The 14,953-nt window shown below is 39.6% G+C and overlaps 1 protein-coding gene and 1 long non-coding RNA gene across 5 annotated transcripts in view; one reads left to right on the top strand and one right to left on the bottom strand.

Moving 5' to 3' along the window:
• Positions 1 to 14,529, bottom strand: part of usp25 (ubiquitin specific peptidase 25) — a 34,717-nt gene extending 20,188 nt beyond the window's left edge. For all 4 annotated transcript variants that reach the window (XM_015341372.2, XM_069189780.1, XM_069189779.1 and 1 more), the window contains exons 1-10: positions 14,307 to 14,529; positions 10,203 to 10,280; positions 7,780 to 7,924; positions 7,187 to 7,310; positions 6,699 to 6,861; positions 5,214 to 5,300; positions 4,075 to 4,212; positions 2,895 to 2,971; positions 1,755 to 1,828; positions 560 to 708 (exon numbers count right to left, since the gene is read on the bottom strand). In XM_015341372.2, the coding sequence (XP_015196858.1) occupies positions 560 to 708; positions 1,755 to 1,828; positions 2,895 to 2,971; positions 4,075 to 4,212; positions 5,214 to 5,300; positions 6,699 to 6,861; positions 7,187 to 7,310; positions 7,780 to 7,924; positions 10,203 to 10,280; positions 14,307 to 14,348 (1,077 nt within the window). In that variant the 5' untranslated portion in view covers positions 14,349 to 14,529. The remainder of the gene's footprint in view (positions 1 to 559; positions 709 to 1,754; positions 1,829 to 2,894; positions 2,972 to 4,074; positions 4,213 to 5,213; positions 5,301 to 6,698; positions 6,862 to 7,186; positions 7,311 to 7,779; positions 7,925 to 10,202; positions 10,281 to 14,306) is intronic.
• On the top strand, positions 11,156 to 14,939 carry LOC138239164 (uncharacterized). The gene is made up of 2 exons (XR_011189595.1): positions 11,156 to 11,297; positions 14,159 to 14,939. It is a non-coding gene; the product is annotated as an uncharacterized lncRNA (long non-coding RNA).
• The last annotated feature ends 14 nt before the right edge of the window (positions 14,940 to 14,953 follow it).

Here is a 14,953-nt window from a genome sequence, read left to right on the forward strand (position 1 = left end):
ACGCTGAGAGGGAGGGGGCTCCTTTGCTAAAGAACCAGCAGACTCTGTGCAGATGGGCCTATACTTGCGATACCATAGCAGGACGAGCCATTCCATCCTGCAGCAGGCCAGTATCACTGTGCTTAAGACAGTAGACAGCTTTAAGGAAACAATCTTCAGCTCTCTGGCTGGTGTGGGGATAACAGTTGACCGAATAACAGTTATGTAGATTCTATATATGAAGTGTATAACCAGAAAAATAATTAAGATACGATTCCTGCCCCTCAATATGGTGGACTAAGAAAGCACTTTAGGGCACAGAAAACAAGTGTTTGATAATACAAACAGGCAGCATACATGCCAGCAAGGCAGTTTTATCGATTGAAGCACGAACTGATATCCACTAGCATGTGAGCAAAATAGCAAAACAATGAAAAATACTTCATCACACTTCTGTCTGCTAAAAACAAAAGAAAAAACACTGCTTTAAAATTCTTATTTTAACTTTTCGTCTAATAGTCCAGTTTAAAACACAAAAAAATGGAAGGAAACTAGCATCACAAGGCGCTGCAACACTGACCTCCTGGCCGGACTTTGCCGAGTTCTCCGAATGCAGAGACTCTATCTCCCCCTCAATCATGGCCGCCTCCAGGCACTCGTGTAGATCCTTAAAGCCATTGACCTGCAGAGGGTACTGGCCAAACATCTCTGTGTTCTCAAACTTCTTCCCTGGCAGCAAACACACACATCTCAGCAGAGTCCACAGAAGTGAGCAGGCCCTTTCTTTTTTCTCAATGCAAATGTTTTGTGGCCACAAAAACAAATTTGTTGTAGCATTATAGTCAATAGTTTTCTACAAACCGTTGTTTATATAGCTGGGATCCTTACTGAAGCAACCTGAGTGAAGTACCTGGCAGCAACGGCTCTCTCAAATCTTGCTGGTTTTGAATTTCATTTCTACATTTTATCTACAGATGTACTTCAGCTTGAGCAGGAACTGTATCTTCATAACTCAGCTGGCTTGTATACAACACAAGCCGAATGACTCAATTTTTGAAGCACTTTTAAAATCCCTTCCGTTCAAGTTTCGGTCGATAACATATTTTTTCTAGCACATAAAAAAAGTAAAACTTCCAAGTTGCCAGTATAAACACCATAGGTTTTGTTTGAATATATCCGAGATACAATTTTATATTTGTGTCCCCCGTGTAGAAATCTGATGTGCGATGCAGTTAATGGAAGGAAGGGCCATGAGGATGAGCTTAAAAAAATGTTCCTCACTGGGTCAGATGTGAAATGGAATGGTGTCTTAATTAAGTCATATAAAGTGTAATTAAGTGTTCCAGAGTACAAGGCCAGAACAACAGAGAAGTCCTGGGTCAAGGAAATGATTCGGATATCACCAAGCAGGAAAAGCACGTAAGGGCCAGGCTGCGGAAGGAGAAGAATGGGGAGGGACTGAACAGCAGTTCTTCCGAGAGGATGGTACTGTATGTCCAGTGAAGGATGGGGAATCGGGGCTGAAGCCAACCACACCATCCACACTGAGGTCAGGACAGGGCTTTAACACTTAGAAGACTAACACCTAGACCAGCGATGACCTTGGAACCACTCTGCCTTTATTCTGCCATTTTGTTTTCCATAGCTTGATGGGCAATAATCACAGTGCAATCAATAAGACGCTGAGGCTTCAGGACTCAATTTGTGCCTAAGACACTGGGAGATTATCAGCTGTTAACAACATGAGTTTTGTACTTTATTTATATTTCCATTACCTTCATGGACACCCACTGCCAGAAAACGACCATAAAAAAGCTCCACCATTGGATTCTTTGTCTTCTCTCCTTCTCTTTAATTAAAAAAAAGTCAATGAATCAATTAAAAGAATACTAAAGTACATAATAGAGGTGTTACATAATATATGGAGTATGATCACAAAAATCAGAACCTTATATTAATATGGACGTGGTGTGTTATATATTGTAATCAGAAAAATATTTTCCCACCTAGTTTTGACCAAGTGAAAGATGCCTTTAAAATTATCTCAGATTGACCAGAATTCACTCCCAAGAACAAGGAAAAGCCTGGTTGTGTTCTTGGCTGGGGCACATGGGCACACAGGAGAGCTAAACGTCAAATCAATGACAAAATCTCCCTTCCTAGGACAGGCTAGTAAAGAACACTAAGCAATATGCCCAAGAGGTTAAATTACTCTTGTTGCATTTAGTTTAGTTTTAAAACTCTGATCAACAATTCTGCATTAAAAGCTTCCAACTGAACAAACAGATGACTATTATGAAGACTGTGCAGTCAAAATGTGTTAATGAGTGACATCTGCACAGACAGGTACACCAAACACTAACTGCATCTTACCTTGTTCTGCTTTCCCCACACAGGCAAGGAAAAGGACCATTTTAACCACAAGGTTTAGAGAGAACAAAGTTTGTATCAGCAAACTGCACACCCAAGAAATAATCAGGTACTGAACTACCTCACTATAATAATCATAATACAATTATTTAAATCATTAATTGAAAATGAAATATAAAACTATGCAATGTCAAATATAAATCTATAGTAACTTCATTGCAGAACTTTTGTATATTCCCTATAATCCATTAGTATAAAGTTATAGTTAAACATGTATTTAATTAATACTTTATTCTACATGTGGCTCTCATTTATTTGATATGTAATTATAAAACAACCAACTTTTGTAGTGGTCTTGTACTATGCCAAGAATCATAAGCAGATCCGTCTGACTACAAATATTGTATAATATAGACTGTCCTGACTATGCTACTTTGCACTTGCTTACGTCTGTAGCTTCATTACTGCACTGCACTCATACGTCCACAGATACCAGTATGTAAAACAGAATAATAAGCCAAACTCCTTGGCCCTTTCTTGTTTACCTCTCTTCCTCAGCTTTTATCTGGAAAGCGTCCTCCAACCAGTCCAGCAGTTTGTGTGTGAACTCACTCACATCTTGCTGTTAAAAACAAAAACAGCAAATTATGGTTTTTATAGCCTTCAGCCATTTACTTTCTCAAAACCACTGATGTTGGGCTTGTGCAAAGCGAAACTCCACCCCTTCTTATTTCAGTCTAATCTGACTAATAAAGCTGGTTCATTAACCTAAAGATCACAAATAAACTTGATATACTTGCTGTCATGATCCTTTATTTGGTGGAAAAACAGCAAATGGGACCATCACATTTAAGTCTAAATAATTAAAAGAACTGCCAGAACTGTTTTTAGGAGAACGGGTAAACACTACCATTCCCTACATTTTGGTGTTAATAAAATGGTTGTGAAGTGGTCAGAATAGAAGATTTCTTTTTCTTGCAGCATCAGAATTACTAGCACCACAGAGCCCTGACAGTGGATTTAAATAGCAGCCCTGGGGTGATGCATATTCAAGGATGCAGTCAAGTGCACTTGGTGTGTGCTCACTAGCAGGCACTTGACAGAAAATGAAAGCCTGTGTCAGCAAATCTTACAAAGATGTGCTCTGCAATGCCAGAATCCTAGATGAGAGAAACAACAAACCTAAAAAAACAAAAGAACCATGCAGGGGAGAAAAGCCAGGAGCAGGAGTAAACAAGGCTGGCATTGGAGGACAGTTGTGCAATGATTTCTTGTTATGAGAAAATTAAATTGTCATTTGTTATAAAACTCACATAGCACCCATGTGTTAAACAAATAGGAAAGGCATAAGGTCTACACAAACATGCACTGAATATCACAGGGAAATTTATATAGAATACCACTACAAATTACTTAAATATAACTATAAACAATAAAAAGAATATGTACTGTGAACCTTGCTTTAGGATAATACAAATTCAGTATAATCACTGTACAAACACAGTACCAATGTCAAAATGTATTTGTACAAAGCCAGATGCAATACATGAAACTAGAGGCAAAATTAGACTAAGGTGATGAGAGAAAGTGCCCAATACTGTGGTTACATAAAATTGTTAGTGCATTTCTGCTGAGTCAATGAAAGTCATGACATTGGGTTATATAAACCCAAGGGTGTGATCTGCGGAGGCTATGGATTCTTTTAGAAATACAGGAGGAGCTTACCTGTTGTGAATCCGTGGACTTGAAGGCATCTTTCAGGATTTCCACAGCCCGAGAAGGATCAACATATTTCCTTTTGGATCCCACCATGAGTGAGAAGAGATGTCTCAGTTCACGCATGAATGGCAAATTCCTGCGCTCCTAGATATATGAAAAATATGGGAAATGTTAAAGAGCAAATGAAGAATACATTAACAATTGAGCTAATCCAAAGTATACTTCATCTAACAACAACAGCTCATTCACTAAACTTTCCATTGTACAAGGTTAAAATGAAAAAAGCATAAATTCAGGATTTACTCATTAACAATTTAAGCAGGTGGAAGGATATGGTGTAAATTATTTAAAAAGCGTGAATGCTGTTTAATGTGGATGCTCATAGCTTCGAGGTGTGGCATGGTTTAGCTTTCTGTATCAGGAGAACACGCGACAGAAAGTGGCTTTGTTATTAAAAAAGTTAAAAACAGTTTCAGCTTCTCGTTTGTAAAGAACGCTTTATTAGGAAGTAAAAGTACATCCTCAACCCTCACATACTTAAGATGTTGGAATATAGAAAAGCGCTATATAAGTGTAAGCAATTATTATTATTATTAATTTTACCTGTACGGTTATGTCATTGTGTACAGCTGCTCAGCCTGAAAATCTGGAGTCTTGTCATTGTTAACAGTACAAGGCCATAAAAGCCCTAAACTTCTGAAGGAGAAAATACATTATTTTCAAATCAGCTACTCTCCACATATTGACCTAATAAATGACCAAACAAATAAATTACCACAGTATGACAAATTGTGGAGATTGATCAGGAGCCTTGGAACAAGAGCATTTAATGATACAGCACTTTGAAAAGAATGATGCAAAACGGCTTCATCATCACCAGAAGCAGACTGTCAGTCGTTAGTGCCTAGCAGCCAAGCACCTGAAGACAAATAAGCACCTTTGTAAAGGGCAAGAGACCGCAGCCACTGATCCAAATGTTTTTTTTTTCATTGCTGCTCTGAAGAGTTCCAGGGGCTTTCAAGGTGAGAAGCCAGACAGTCCAAAATATGTAGCCTGTCAGGTTGCTGATTTGATGAAGCTGTTTGTAACACTTGACTGGGTTACCTGAATGAAGCCTATGAGCAAGGAGGCAGAACTCTACTCACCTTCTGATTGCGAGGCAAGTCCTGAGCACAGGCAGGGGGAGAGTAATGTAGAACAAGCCTCTGAAACTCCAGGAGGTTGAACAGAGACTGAAATGGACAAGGACATGTAGGTTAAGAAACTCCAAAAAAACTTAACATGCTGAACATTCTTCATTTTTACAAGAAAGGAACCTATTCACATTGGCAGAGTGTTACAGTTAAACAGCTTCTATTTTTTTCCAAGACCTGCATTACACAACTCCTCTGAAGGTTCTCGCCCTGAAGGATTTTGGTCATGTAGCCATAGTATAAATATTTACATGATGAAGGAAAACGTCTGTAATTCTGTCAAACATATCTTTACTGTACATTCTTTATACAATGCTATAAGAACTTGTAGAAATTAACAACACAAAAAATACCACCATAATATAAAATATATCCCTTAAATTCAAATGGAATAGACAGGCCAAAACATGGCATATATTCTGAAGTATATTTAAAAGTCATAAGTGCCCTTGTAGTGCATAATGCTTATATTAAAATTGGGATTTATGTGTTTACTTCTAATTCAATTTAAAAAATTGCTGAACCTGAGGGATATATTCAATGTCTCCTAAAGGTACAAATGATAGAGCTACCAGTCTGTAAATGTGCACTGTGTCCTTAAAGAATTGAATTACACACTGTGTGCAAACAGCATGTGACTGCGTATCTTGGATTTCTGCAGTCCTTGGACACATATCAGGTATGTTGTTTGTTTTCTAATAGTACACGATTAGTTTCTGCATCCACTACGAAGGCAGGAGCAGATTCAAGAGGAGACTCCCCAGTGCTGGAGACCTTAAGAGTTTTTCAATCCTAAGAAATGATCCAGCACACCCAGGCACAAAAAAACCTTTATCTTTTATGCATTATAATATCAATTCATTTTTGTGAAAACAGACCCAGGTCAAAAGTACTGGCTTTTATTCTAAAGCACCTTCTGACTAACTTCATGATCTAAGCGTTACCACAGTTACCAATTTAACTGTGAAATATAAAGTGCACTTTTATTTAAACTAACACATCACTTAAGTGTTGTGAACAAGAAACTCTGAACAACTGCAAATGCTGATTTTTATACAACTGATAAATTCCCGATCTATTGCCATTATTAAGATTCCCACATATTCAGATGAATACTGCAGAATACACATATACTGTACAGAGCTGTGAAATGAAACCAACAATGAATAGAGAGAATGTAGAAGAAAATTAGTCTGTCATTGAGAGAAGGGGAAAGGTGTGATCCCAGCTGCAGGATAATGTTAGTGTCTGTATAACAATGCAGAATAAATATGATATGCATCATCTATCAGAGTACAGTGCCAGTCTCCAGTATAGGGCAGTTTATAACTAGAACCAGTCAAAGTTGAGCAGCAAACAGTAACTGAGGATAATGTGAGTATTTCTGGAAGCTGTTTTCATGCATTTGCCCAAGGCACAGTGCAGAAGAATGCTCACCTGAATGACAGCACTGAACCAGCATGTGTTCCCGACATTTTTCAGGCCAACCGGACAGTTCTCCTGCCTCTTCCTGTCGTGGGGGTTTGGGGAGTCACTCCAAACCTCAGCATGAGTTCTCTTCAAGCTGGCCTTGTTTTCTGCTATGCTGGCCTCTAGAACTCTGCAGATTAAATCATTGGAATCAGGTACACAAAAATTTCGTTAGTCTGATAAATGACTTGACCTGTAGGTAAACTAGCAATATTGGTTGAGAGATTTCTAGATTTTATACTTCCAACAGCTATCTTTGTTTCTACAAACTCAAATCGGAATCTGACATGCTTTAGTACCAGTGACATTTTCATATACAGCACAGCGCAGTGCATCCCGAGTTTGAAAAGCCTTGATCTGTGGTCTCGCCTGTATCTTAACAACACACATAAAACACCTACAATACTAGTGCTTGGCAAGGTGTCATTACATTGCAGTGCTCCAAGCTTCCTCACCTGCTGATGGCCTGCTCCTCATCTGTGATTCCGGTCTCCCTGAAGGCCCTGTTGGACTCCTCCAGGCTAAGAGCGATTGCTCTCTGAAGGTCATCTTTGTCATCTCCAGTCAGATCAATTACATCTGAAACACCAAGCTCAATTTAAGTAAAAAAAGAAATTAAGACCTTTGAAAATCTACAAAGCAATATGCCAACAGAGGATTTCACCTAGAAAACGATATTGTGCTGCATTTATCAACATTAAGTACGTTGCAAAACAATAGTTTCACTTTATTACCCCATCAAAGATTTCTACACACCACTATGCAATTAATTATTAAATTCATACCGGGAGCCATCTTTAAGCATAACATATTGCTCTAACATAACTGAAGCAGTAAATCGTACCTTACTAATAATACACACCTTCTGCATAAATAGGCTTGAAGGGGGAGTTTTATACTAAAACCTACAATTAACTAATTATTGCACTGTTCTATTATAAACAGCTCATTAATCCCTTGGGGACTGGGGGACTAATTCAGCCTAGGCATCAGTCAGATCATACAAAGCCTGGCATTACACAACCCAGGACAAATCTGAAATACCTACTTGTGTCAGCCTGGCTGCCCACACTGATGTATCTGTCATTTCCAATCTGCGCAGTCTGGTAGTATGTGGCTTCATCCTGCTGGGGAACCTTTGTGCTCTTTTCTGTCAAAAAGGCAACCGCCTCTGCAAGGTCCCCATTACTAACCTTTAAGAGACACACAAAACATTAGCTTCCAGTCACCCGGACTCACCAGCATCTGAGAGCGTCAGTTAGCTAGATCCAGGTCAATCTACGCCTGGTTGTTTCTTGCAAGGGGTACACATTTGCTGGTGTTCAATTCAGTATTACAGTCATGCTTAAAATGTGTGAACCCTTCAAGGTGGTCATTTTAGATATTATATGAACCTAAACTTTTAATGAATATATAGAATGAATATCCTAAAGACTTCCCACATATAAAAAGGGATTTGAACTCATAGATTATTAGACTGTGATATTTAACAAAACACCAGATATTCTTGTGTGCAAAAGAAAATGTTTTAGTCAATAATTTGTGTATCTCCTTTGGCAGGAATTACTTCACACAGTCGCCTCCTATAACCAATTATCAGTCTCTGACATCTTGCTGGAGGGATTTTTTCCCACTTACTGTTACAAACCTCCGCCAGCTCTGTAAGGTTTGAAGGAAGTCTTGTATGAAAAGCCCTCTTCAGGTCCTGCCACAGCATTTCAATAGGATTCGGGTCAGGGCTTTGGCTTGGCCATTCCAGGACACGGAAACTCTTCTTCCAAAGCTTTAGTGGACTTACTTGAATGCTTAGAATCGTTGTCTTGGAAACATCCACTTTGTACCCAGCTTGAGTTTTTGAACTGAAGGCCTGACATTCTTCTAAAAACTTCCTTGATATTTCTCAGAATTCATTATTCCCTCAATGATGTCAAGTTGCCCAGAGCCACAGTAAGAAAAACTGCCCCATAAAAGGACACTCCCACCACCATGCTTGACAGTAGGAATAAGGTTTTGCTGGTGGTAGGCTGTGTTGGCTCTTCGCCAAACTTGGGCCCTCTTGTTGTGCCCAAATAGTTCAATTTTGGACTCACCTGTCCAGAGAACAGATTTCCAGGACTCTTCAGGCTTGTCCAGGTGGTCTCTGGCAAACTTCATATGGGCAGCTTTATTCTTTTTTGACAGAAGAGGCTTCTTCCTGGAGACCCTTCCATACATGCCATTTCTGTTCAGAGTTCTTCTTGTTGATCTATGCACTATTACTCCAGAGGCAGCTAGGGAGGTTTGTAGTTCTCTGGATGTTATTTTAGGATTACTTTTTACCTCTTTTATTATTCTCCTTGTGGCCATTGGTGAAATCTTAGTAGGAGGTCCACTTCTTGGCAGGGTTGTCATGGTTTTAAATGCCCTCCACTATTTGCCTTTCAGTGGATTTATGGAGTCCGAATCTTTTTGAAATGGCTTGTCCAGATTGATGAGCATCTACTACTTTTTTCCTCAGTCTGCTGATGTTTCCTTAGTTTGAGGCATGATACTGGACTCGTAGTAAGAGTAACTGACCTGCTTTTTTTTAATTTATTTGTTTGCTCCTCCCTAACATTTCAGATCTTCAATTTAATTGGTTACCTTGGTTAACTGGTTAACACTCTGTCATTGACCCACCTGATCCTGGTTTACCTTGATGTAAGTCATAGAACTTATTTTTGCACCTGCACAATTTCTGTATACTGTGTGTATACTGTATTATTTTGCTGCATGGACATTTTCTTTCAAAACACTCAAATTGTTGAATAATTATATTTTATTTCAATTAGGAAGTGACAAATTCTGATTAAATATGCGTTTTGTGGTTAAAAAACAAAAAATCTCAAATTATGCAATGGGTTCACAAACTTTCAAGCATGACTTTATGTGTGTTTCGGTAATCTCCTCATGGGGCCACAGACCGAGATAACTGTATCCTTTCAGAAAGGCTTAGTCTCCTCCTCCTTCAATATGTTAAACTGGCACTGAAGAATAAAGAGACAGGCCTATGTAACTTAAAGGGCGGAGTGGTGGCTCTGTGGCTAAGGATATGCGCCTGTGACTGGAAGGTTGCCGGTTCAAATCCCGCGGCCGGCAGAGGAATCCTACTCCGTTGGGCCCATGAGCAAGGCCCTTAACCCTAACTGCTCCAGGGGCACCGTACAATGGCAGACCCTGCGCTCTGACCCCAAGCTTCTCCCTGTCTGTGTGACTGTGTCTCCATGGAGAAAAGCTGAGGTATGCGAAAAGATGAATTCCTAATGCAAGAAATTGTATAGGGCTAATAAAGAAACATTAACATTATGAAAATTAATATCCTCTCTGATGCAGAAGCAGTTAAACTGTGTCAGCACAGTTGATATTTACTTGCTAGCAAGTTGACTCACTGAAATAACGGTGTTGGAAAAGATGATTGTTTGTGGTCGCTGGATGCAAACTCTCCAGCCCTACCTGCAGAGCTTGCTGTAAAAGCTGGACATCTGTGGTTCCGGTGACCTCTCGGAGCTGGTTCAGAAGTGTCTGCTGGTGCTGTGAGGGGACAGCAAAGAGAAAGCATGACACGCCAAAGCCCAACCTTTCACTTTTACTTCACAACCTGGCAACACAGGGTTGACATTCTCATTGGTGCTGTCCGTGCCACTGCTTCTAATGGTAGTCAGATTCATGGGGCACTCCAGCAGATCAGAGCTCACTCTTGGGAGCATCAAACTGCTGCAGACCACAAAGAGGATTAAGTCCATTTTTTTTCCTGATTCACAGACAGAAGACCTACTGCAATATCACGTAGAGAAATTAATGTCACAACTTGAAACAAATGCTTCAATCATATTCCATATTCCACATATTCCAGTTACTGATCGGTTTTGGTTAGCACTAACAAAAGGGCCAAATAAAAACAAAGAGCATGCTATACATGCTAGTAACTCAATAAATCCTAATGTTCTGAGAGCCATTTGCTTAGAAAGCCAAGATTTATCACAAGAATACTTTCAGCTTAAATAGTGTGTTGTATTAAGTCTAGATTACTAATTAATTGCTTTTTTATGAAGGAAATAAATTAAAGTAGGACTGAGATACTTTGACACTGATTTCCTCCCTATGGTCTCTGAAACTCTCAATAATAATATGCTAATTTGAAAATAAGCAAAGAGTGTGCAAGACAGGCAAATAGATAGAGCACAGATAGAACATAAAAAATATCTTTTACATCCACCCATTTTCTAATCACTTTGTTTACTACAGGGTCGGAGAGGATCCAGAGCCCATCCCAGCAAGCATGGATGCAAGGCAGGACACACCCCGGACAATATCTTTAGTGCAACGTAAAGACTGTACCAGCCAAGCACAAGCTGAGAATAAGCCCTCTTACTAGTCACATGATTTGAGGGATGCTGTGGTGCTGACTCACAAGACTGTAACCAACACTCAACATGTAACACTGCTCTTACAACTGCCCATCCAAAATAGCATTTCTAGACAAGAGTGCCAGCGGACACCAGAACTAAACTTCTGCTGCTCAGAGAAGCCTCAGCAAAAGCAGAACATGTAAGGAGCTGCATCTCATTCTATAAATCTAGTGAGCTATGCTGGTTTAAGAGCACTAAATTCTCATATCAATACTTCTGAATTGGAAACAAAAATTATGGAAACGTAATGTGCTCCACGGTATATTAAGCAACCAAAACAGTGGCTAATGTCACAGAAAAACAATGTTACGGGAATGTTACTGTTAAAACAGCTCAGTGGTCATTCTTTGCTGCATAACTAGAAAACTTTGAACACCTTAAAAATAAATGCATGTCACCGAGATGTACTGTGCATAGTATATGTGAAGATATTCAGGAAAACACAAAACCTGTTAAAAGCATTAATGAGTACTTCTTACAACAACTGCCAAAAAAAACTGACTGAATCAATGTGGTCAGAGTAATGGCCTAAAATGACCAAACTAATGAGCTATTGCAGCGACTATAGCATCCTCCATTCAGACTGTTTCGACTGTGCATGGTTGAAGTCTCAACAACTATTGTATTGGAGAAAAATAAATACAACATTAACAGAATAAACTACTGAAATTTGTTTTAAAAGTCTTTTACTATTGTTAAGTCTTGGTCTTTAGTGGCAGTTGTCAAAAATTGTGCAGAAATGGTCAGTTCGTATTACTCTTGGTCTTCATCTGCTTCAGTACGAAACATAGCAGCACTGCAGCCTCGTAGGATATAGTCCTACCTTGCGCCCTACAGTTCTGGGGTATAGACTGAATTAACATGATCCTTACCAAGAATATGCATTCTTCTGATAAGGTTAAAATGACAGCATATTAACACTGAATCAACAGTGAAACACAAACCAGAGGACACATGTGGAAGCTACATGAAGGTGCATCTGAACCCAGGAAAAGCAGGCAATTTTCTGAGACCATGGGACAGCCTCCCCAGCCATGCTGTTGAAGCAGATACCCTGGCTTCTTTAAAAAACATCTGGATCAGCTTGGATCAATTAGTTCCAAACCACCAAAGAGGCTAGATGGGCCATTGTTTGTAACCTCTCTAAATAGTTAATGACTTTAATGATTCGTAAAGTCAATGAGTCAATGTTATTTCCACATTCGACCTAGATATAGTACCAGTGGAGCCAACTCTGTACACATCACAGTCTTAAAGTGAACTTGGCTTGACCATGTCAGAGGAGCTCATTTTTGTTTAGCTTACCTTTTTATTTTTTACAAGGTGAAGAAGGTGAAGAACAATTATCCATGCAGCAGAAAATGTAAACCCATATCAGTGTCATTTCTCCATAGTCTGTATATACAACTATTCATTCAACTTAAAGCAAGATGTCTTCTACCATACCACATACTTTAAAGTGAGCTACGCTTGATTTGAATCAACTAAGGACTGAAATTCAGTTGTTTCTGCTTGTGGTAATACTTTTGGTTTCTGATTCTGCAGTGTCTTGGTTCTGTGCACTACCACCTGCATGCGAAAAAAGTATCCTATATCAATTTGCATACTCACAAAAGTTAAATGAACTACAGAACAGACTTTCTGAGATTTATGTTAAAGTGTAGCCAAAAAGACTTCTCAGACACACAATATATATGGATCTTCTCGCAGGAGGCTGCTGGTTAAAGAATAATCCCTGTACATGGTTATAGCTTTCTTTTATGTTTTCTTTCCACTTCTGTAGTTAAATAGCCCACTGTATAGATTTAAATTTAAAAACCTTTAAAAAAAGGCTTAATTAAACCGTGATTTTATTAATAAAGGGCTTAAGCAACTGACCCAAATCAAGAATCCAGCTAGAATAGAAAACCACAAGATTCTAGGTTTCCAATGAACACAGAAATCCTATACCACTCCCTCTCGTCTTGTCCCTGTGGCTTGTGTCTGTAATACGTAGGAAACATTAAACAGTACTTAGCCCACAGTGCCTCTTGCTCCAGAACATAATTATCAATTCTGGGAGCCCATTTGGCTATTTTGCTTTGCCCCTTGCTTGTTGTTCTACTGAAGCAAATACAATAATATTTTCACTTTAATACTATACATTTAACACAACACCAATCCCCTTCAGGAATATATTAAGCTAACATAGACAGATATTAGTAATAAATCTAACAAATGCACCAAACGCTGTGCATTAACTATATAGAAATGGAAACCAGGAGTAAAGGAATCTGCACACGCTTGCTCGGGTACTACAGTTCAGAAATCACAGCAGGGCAGTGAAGGCTGGAAGAGTTATGTAACTAATTGCGGGCTCAATCCCAGACAGTTGCGTTTACAAGCTTAACTTCTTGATCTCTACCGGGCTTTATTGTAAAATCTGTTTCGAATGCCGAGGAGTTACAATGAAACATCACTATTTAATAATCAAACGCCAGGCATGCTACTATTACCATCAGTAACTATACAGTACTGAGGACACGCACAAACTACAGGAGATCTCCATTACGATTGCTACACACAACTAAAAAGACGGTTTTCTGCACGTTTGTGATCAATACATCACATTTATATCCCGACTACACAAACAACAACAGTCACTTTTCAACACCTCTCTTCAGATCCGGGTTGTTAAATAGAATTATAGGAGGAGATAAGAAAACGATACTTAAACGATAGTAACTAAAAAAAAAAACCGAAAACAAGCCATCTGGCCCTGGCTCTGGCTCGTGTTAGTTATTCGTCAAATTATCGATGAAACGCAAGATCCATCCGAGCATTTTAAGATAAAGTGTAGCGATTACGACTATGCTCACTTCCTAGGTATATTTTAGGGTAACTGGGTTATTTGCTTTAGGAATGCAGCAAATTGCACGGCTTTAAAAACGATGAAGGCAAAGCTAATGAATCCTCGACGTCGAATAACCCCGCCTAGCGCCAAAGTAATATTTTCTCCAGTGTTACAGCTCGCTCAGGCAGCGTGGAAGCGCTGTCCTGGAGAAGCCGGAGACTCGACTGGCAGCGGCGCCGGAGACCGTCCACCCTGCCGGGCACTGAGCCACAGCCGCGGCGCTTCTCGGCAGCAGCTCCCCAACACCCACCCTACCTTCTGAGAGTGCTGCTGCAGGACATTCTGCTCCACGGTCATGGCCGGCACACACAACCAAACCAAACTTAACAGGAAAATGGCAAGAAATTGAAAAAAAAAACATATAACTAAGATGTCCCCCTGTTTATCAGCGCACTAGCGGGAGCCATTGGCAAGGTAGGAGAAAAGTCAACACAAGCCCATCGACACCCAGGCTCTCTGAGATCAGCTAGTTTGGCCTTGACTGGCTGCAATGACGTATAATCAGACAGGCCCACAAACATGGCGTCAGCGACCCCGTGGTGCGTGTGTCAGTTTTTGAAATGTAATGTACAGAAGTGAGAATTTAGCTAAACCTCCGTACCCGGGAAGCGTGATGAATGGAGTAACCTCTATTTAAGTGATTGCATGATCCGTGCAATTAGGATTCATTTAATATCTAAACATATGTTGGGGTCTGTAAAAATAATGCCTTAGCCAAGAGTTTGTGTGGTTAACAGTGGGGCAAACATTGTAAGAGTAAAAAAGACAAAAACACCTCTACAGCAGACGAAGCAATCTTCAGTTTTATGGACGAGTAGAAAATGAATGTTTTTTTTTAATGATTACCAAACTGCTATGCCAAATAAAATATACTCTTGTGAAGTTGAATACCTTCTCAGATT

This window comes from Lepisosteus oculatus, chromosome 5, assembly GCF_040954835.1.
Source record: "Lepisosteus oculatus isolate fLepOcu1 chromosome 5, fLepOcu1.hap2, whole genome shotgun sequence".
In the NCBI taxonomy this organism is placed as follows: Eukaryota; Metazoa; Chordata; class Actinopteri; order Semionotiformes; family Lepisosteidae; genus Lepisosteus; species Lepisosteus oculatus.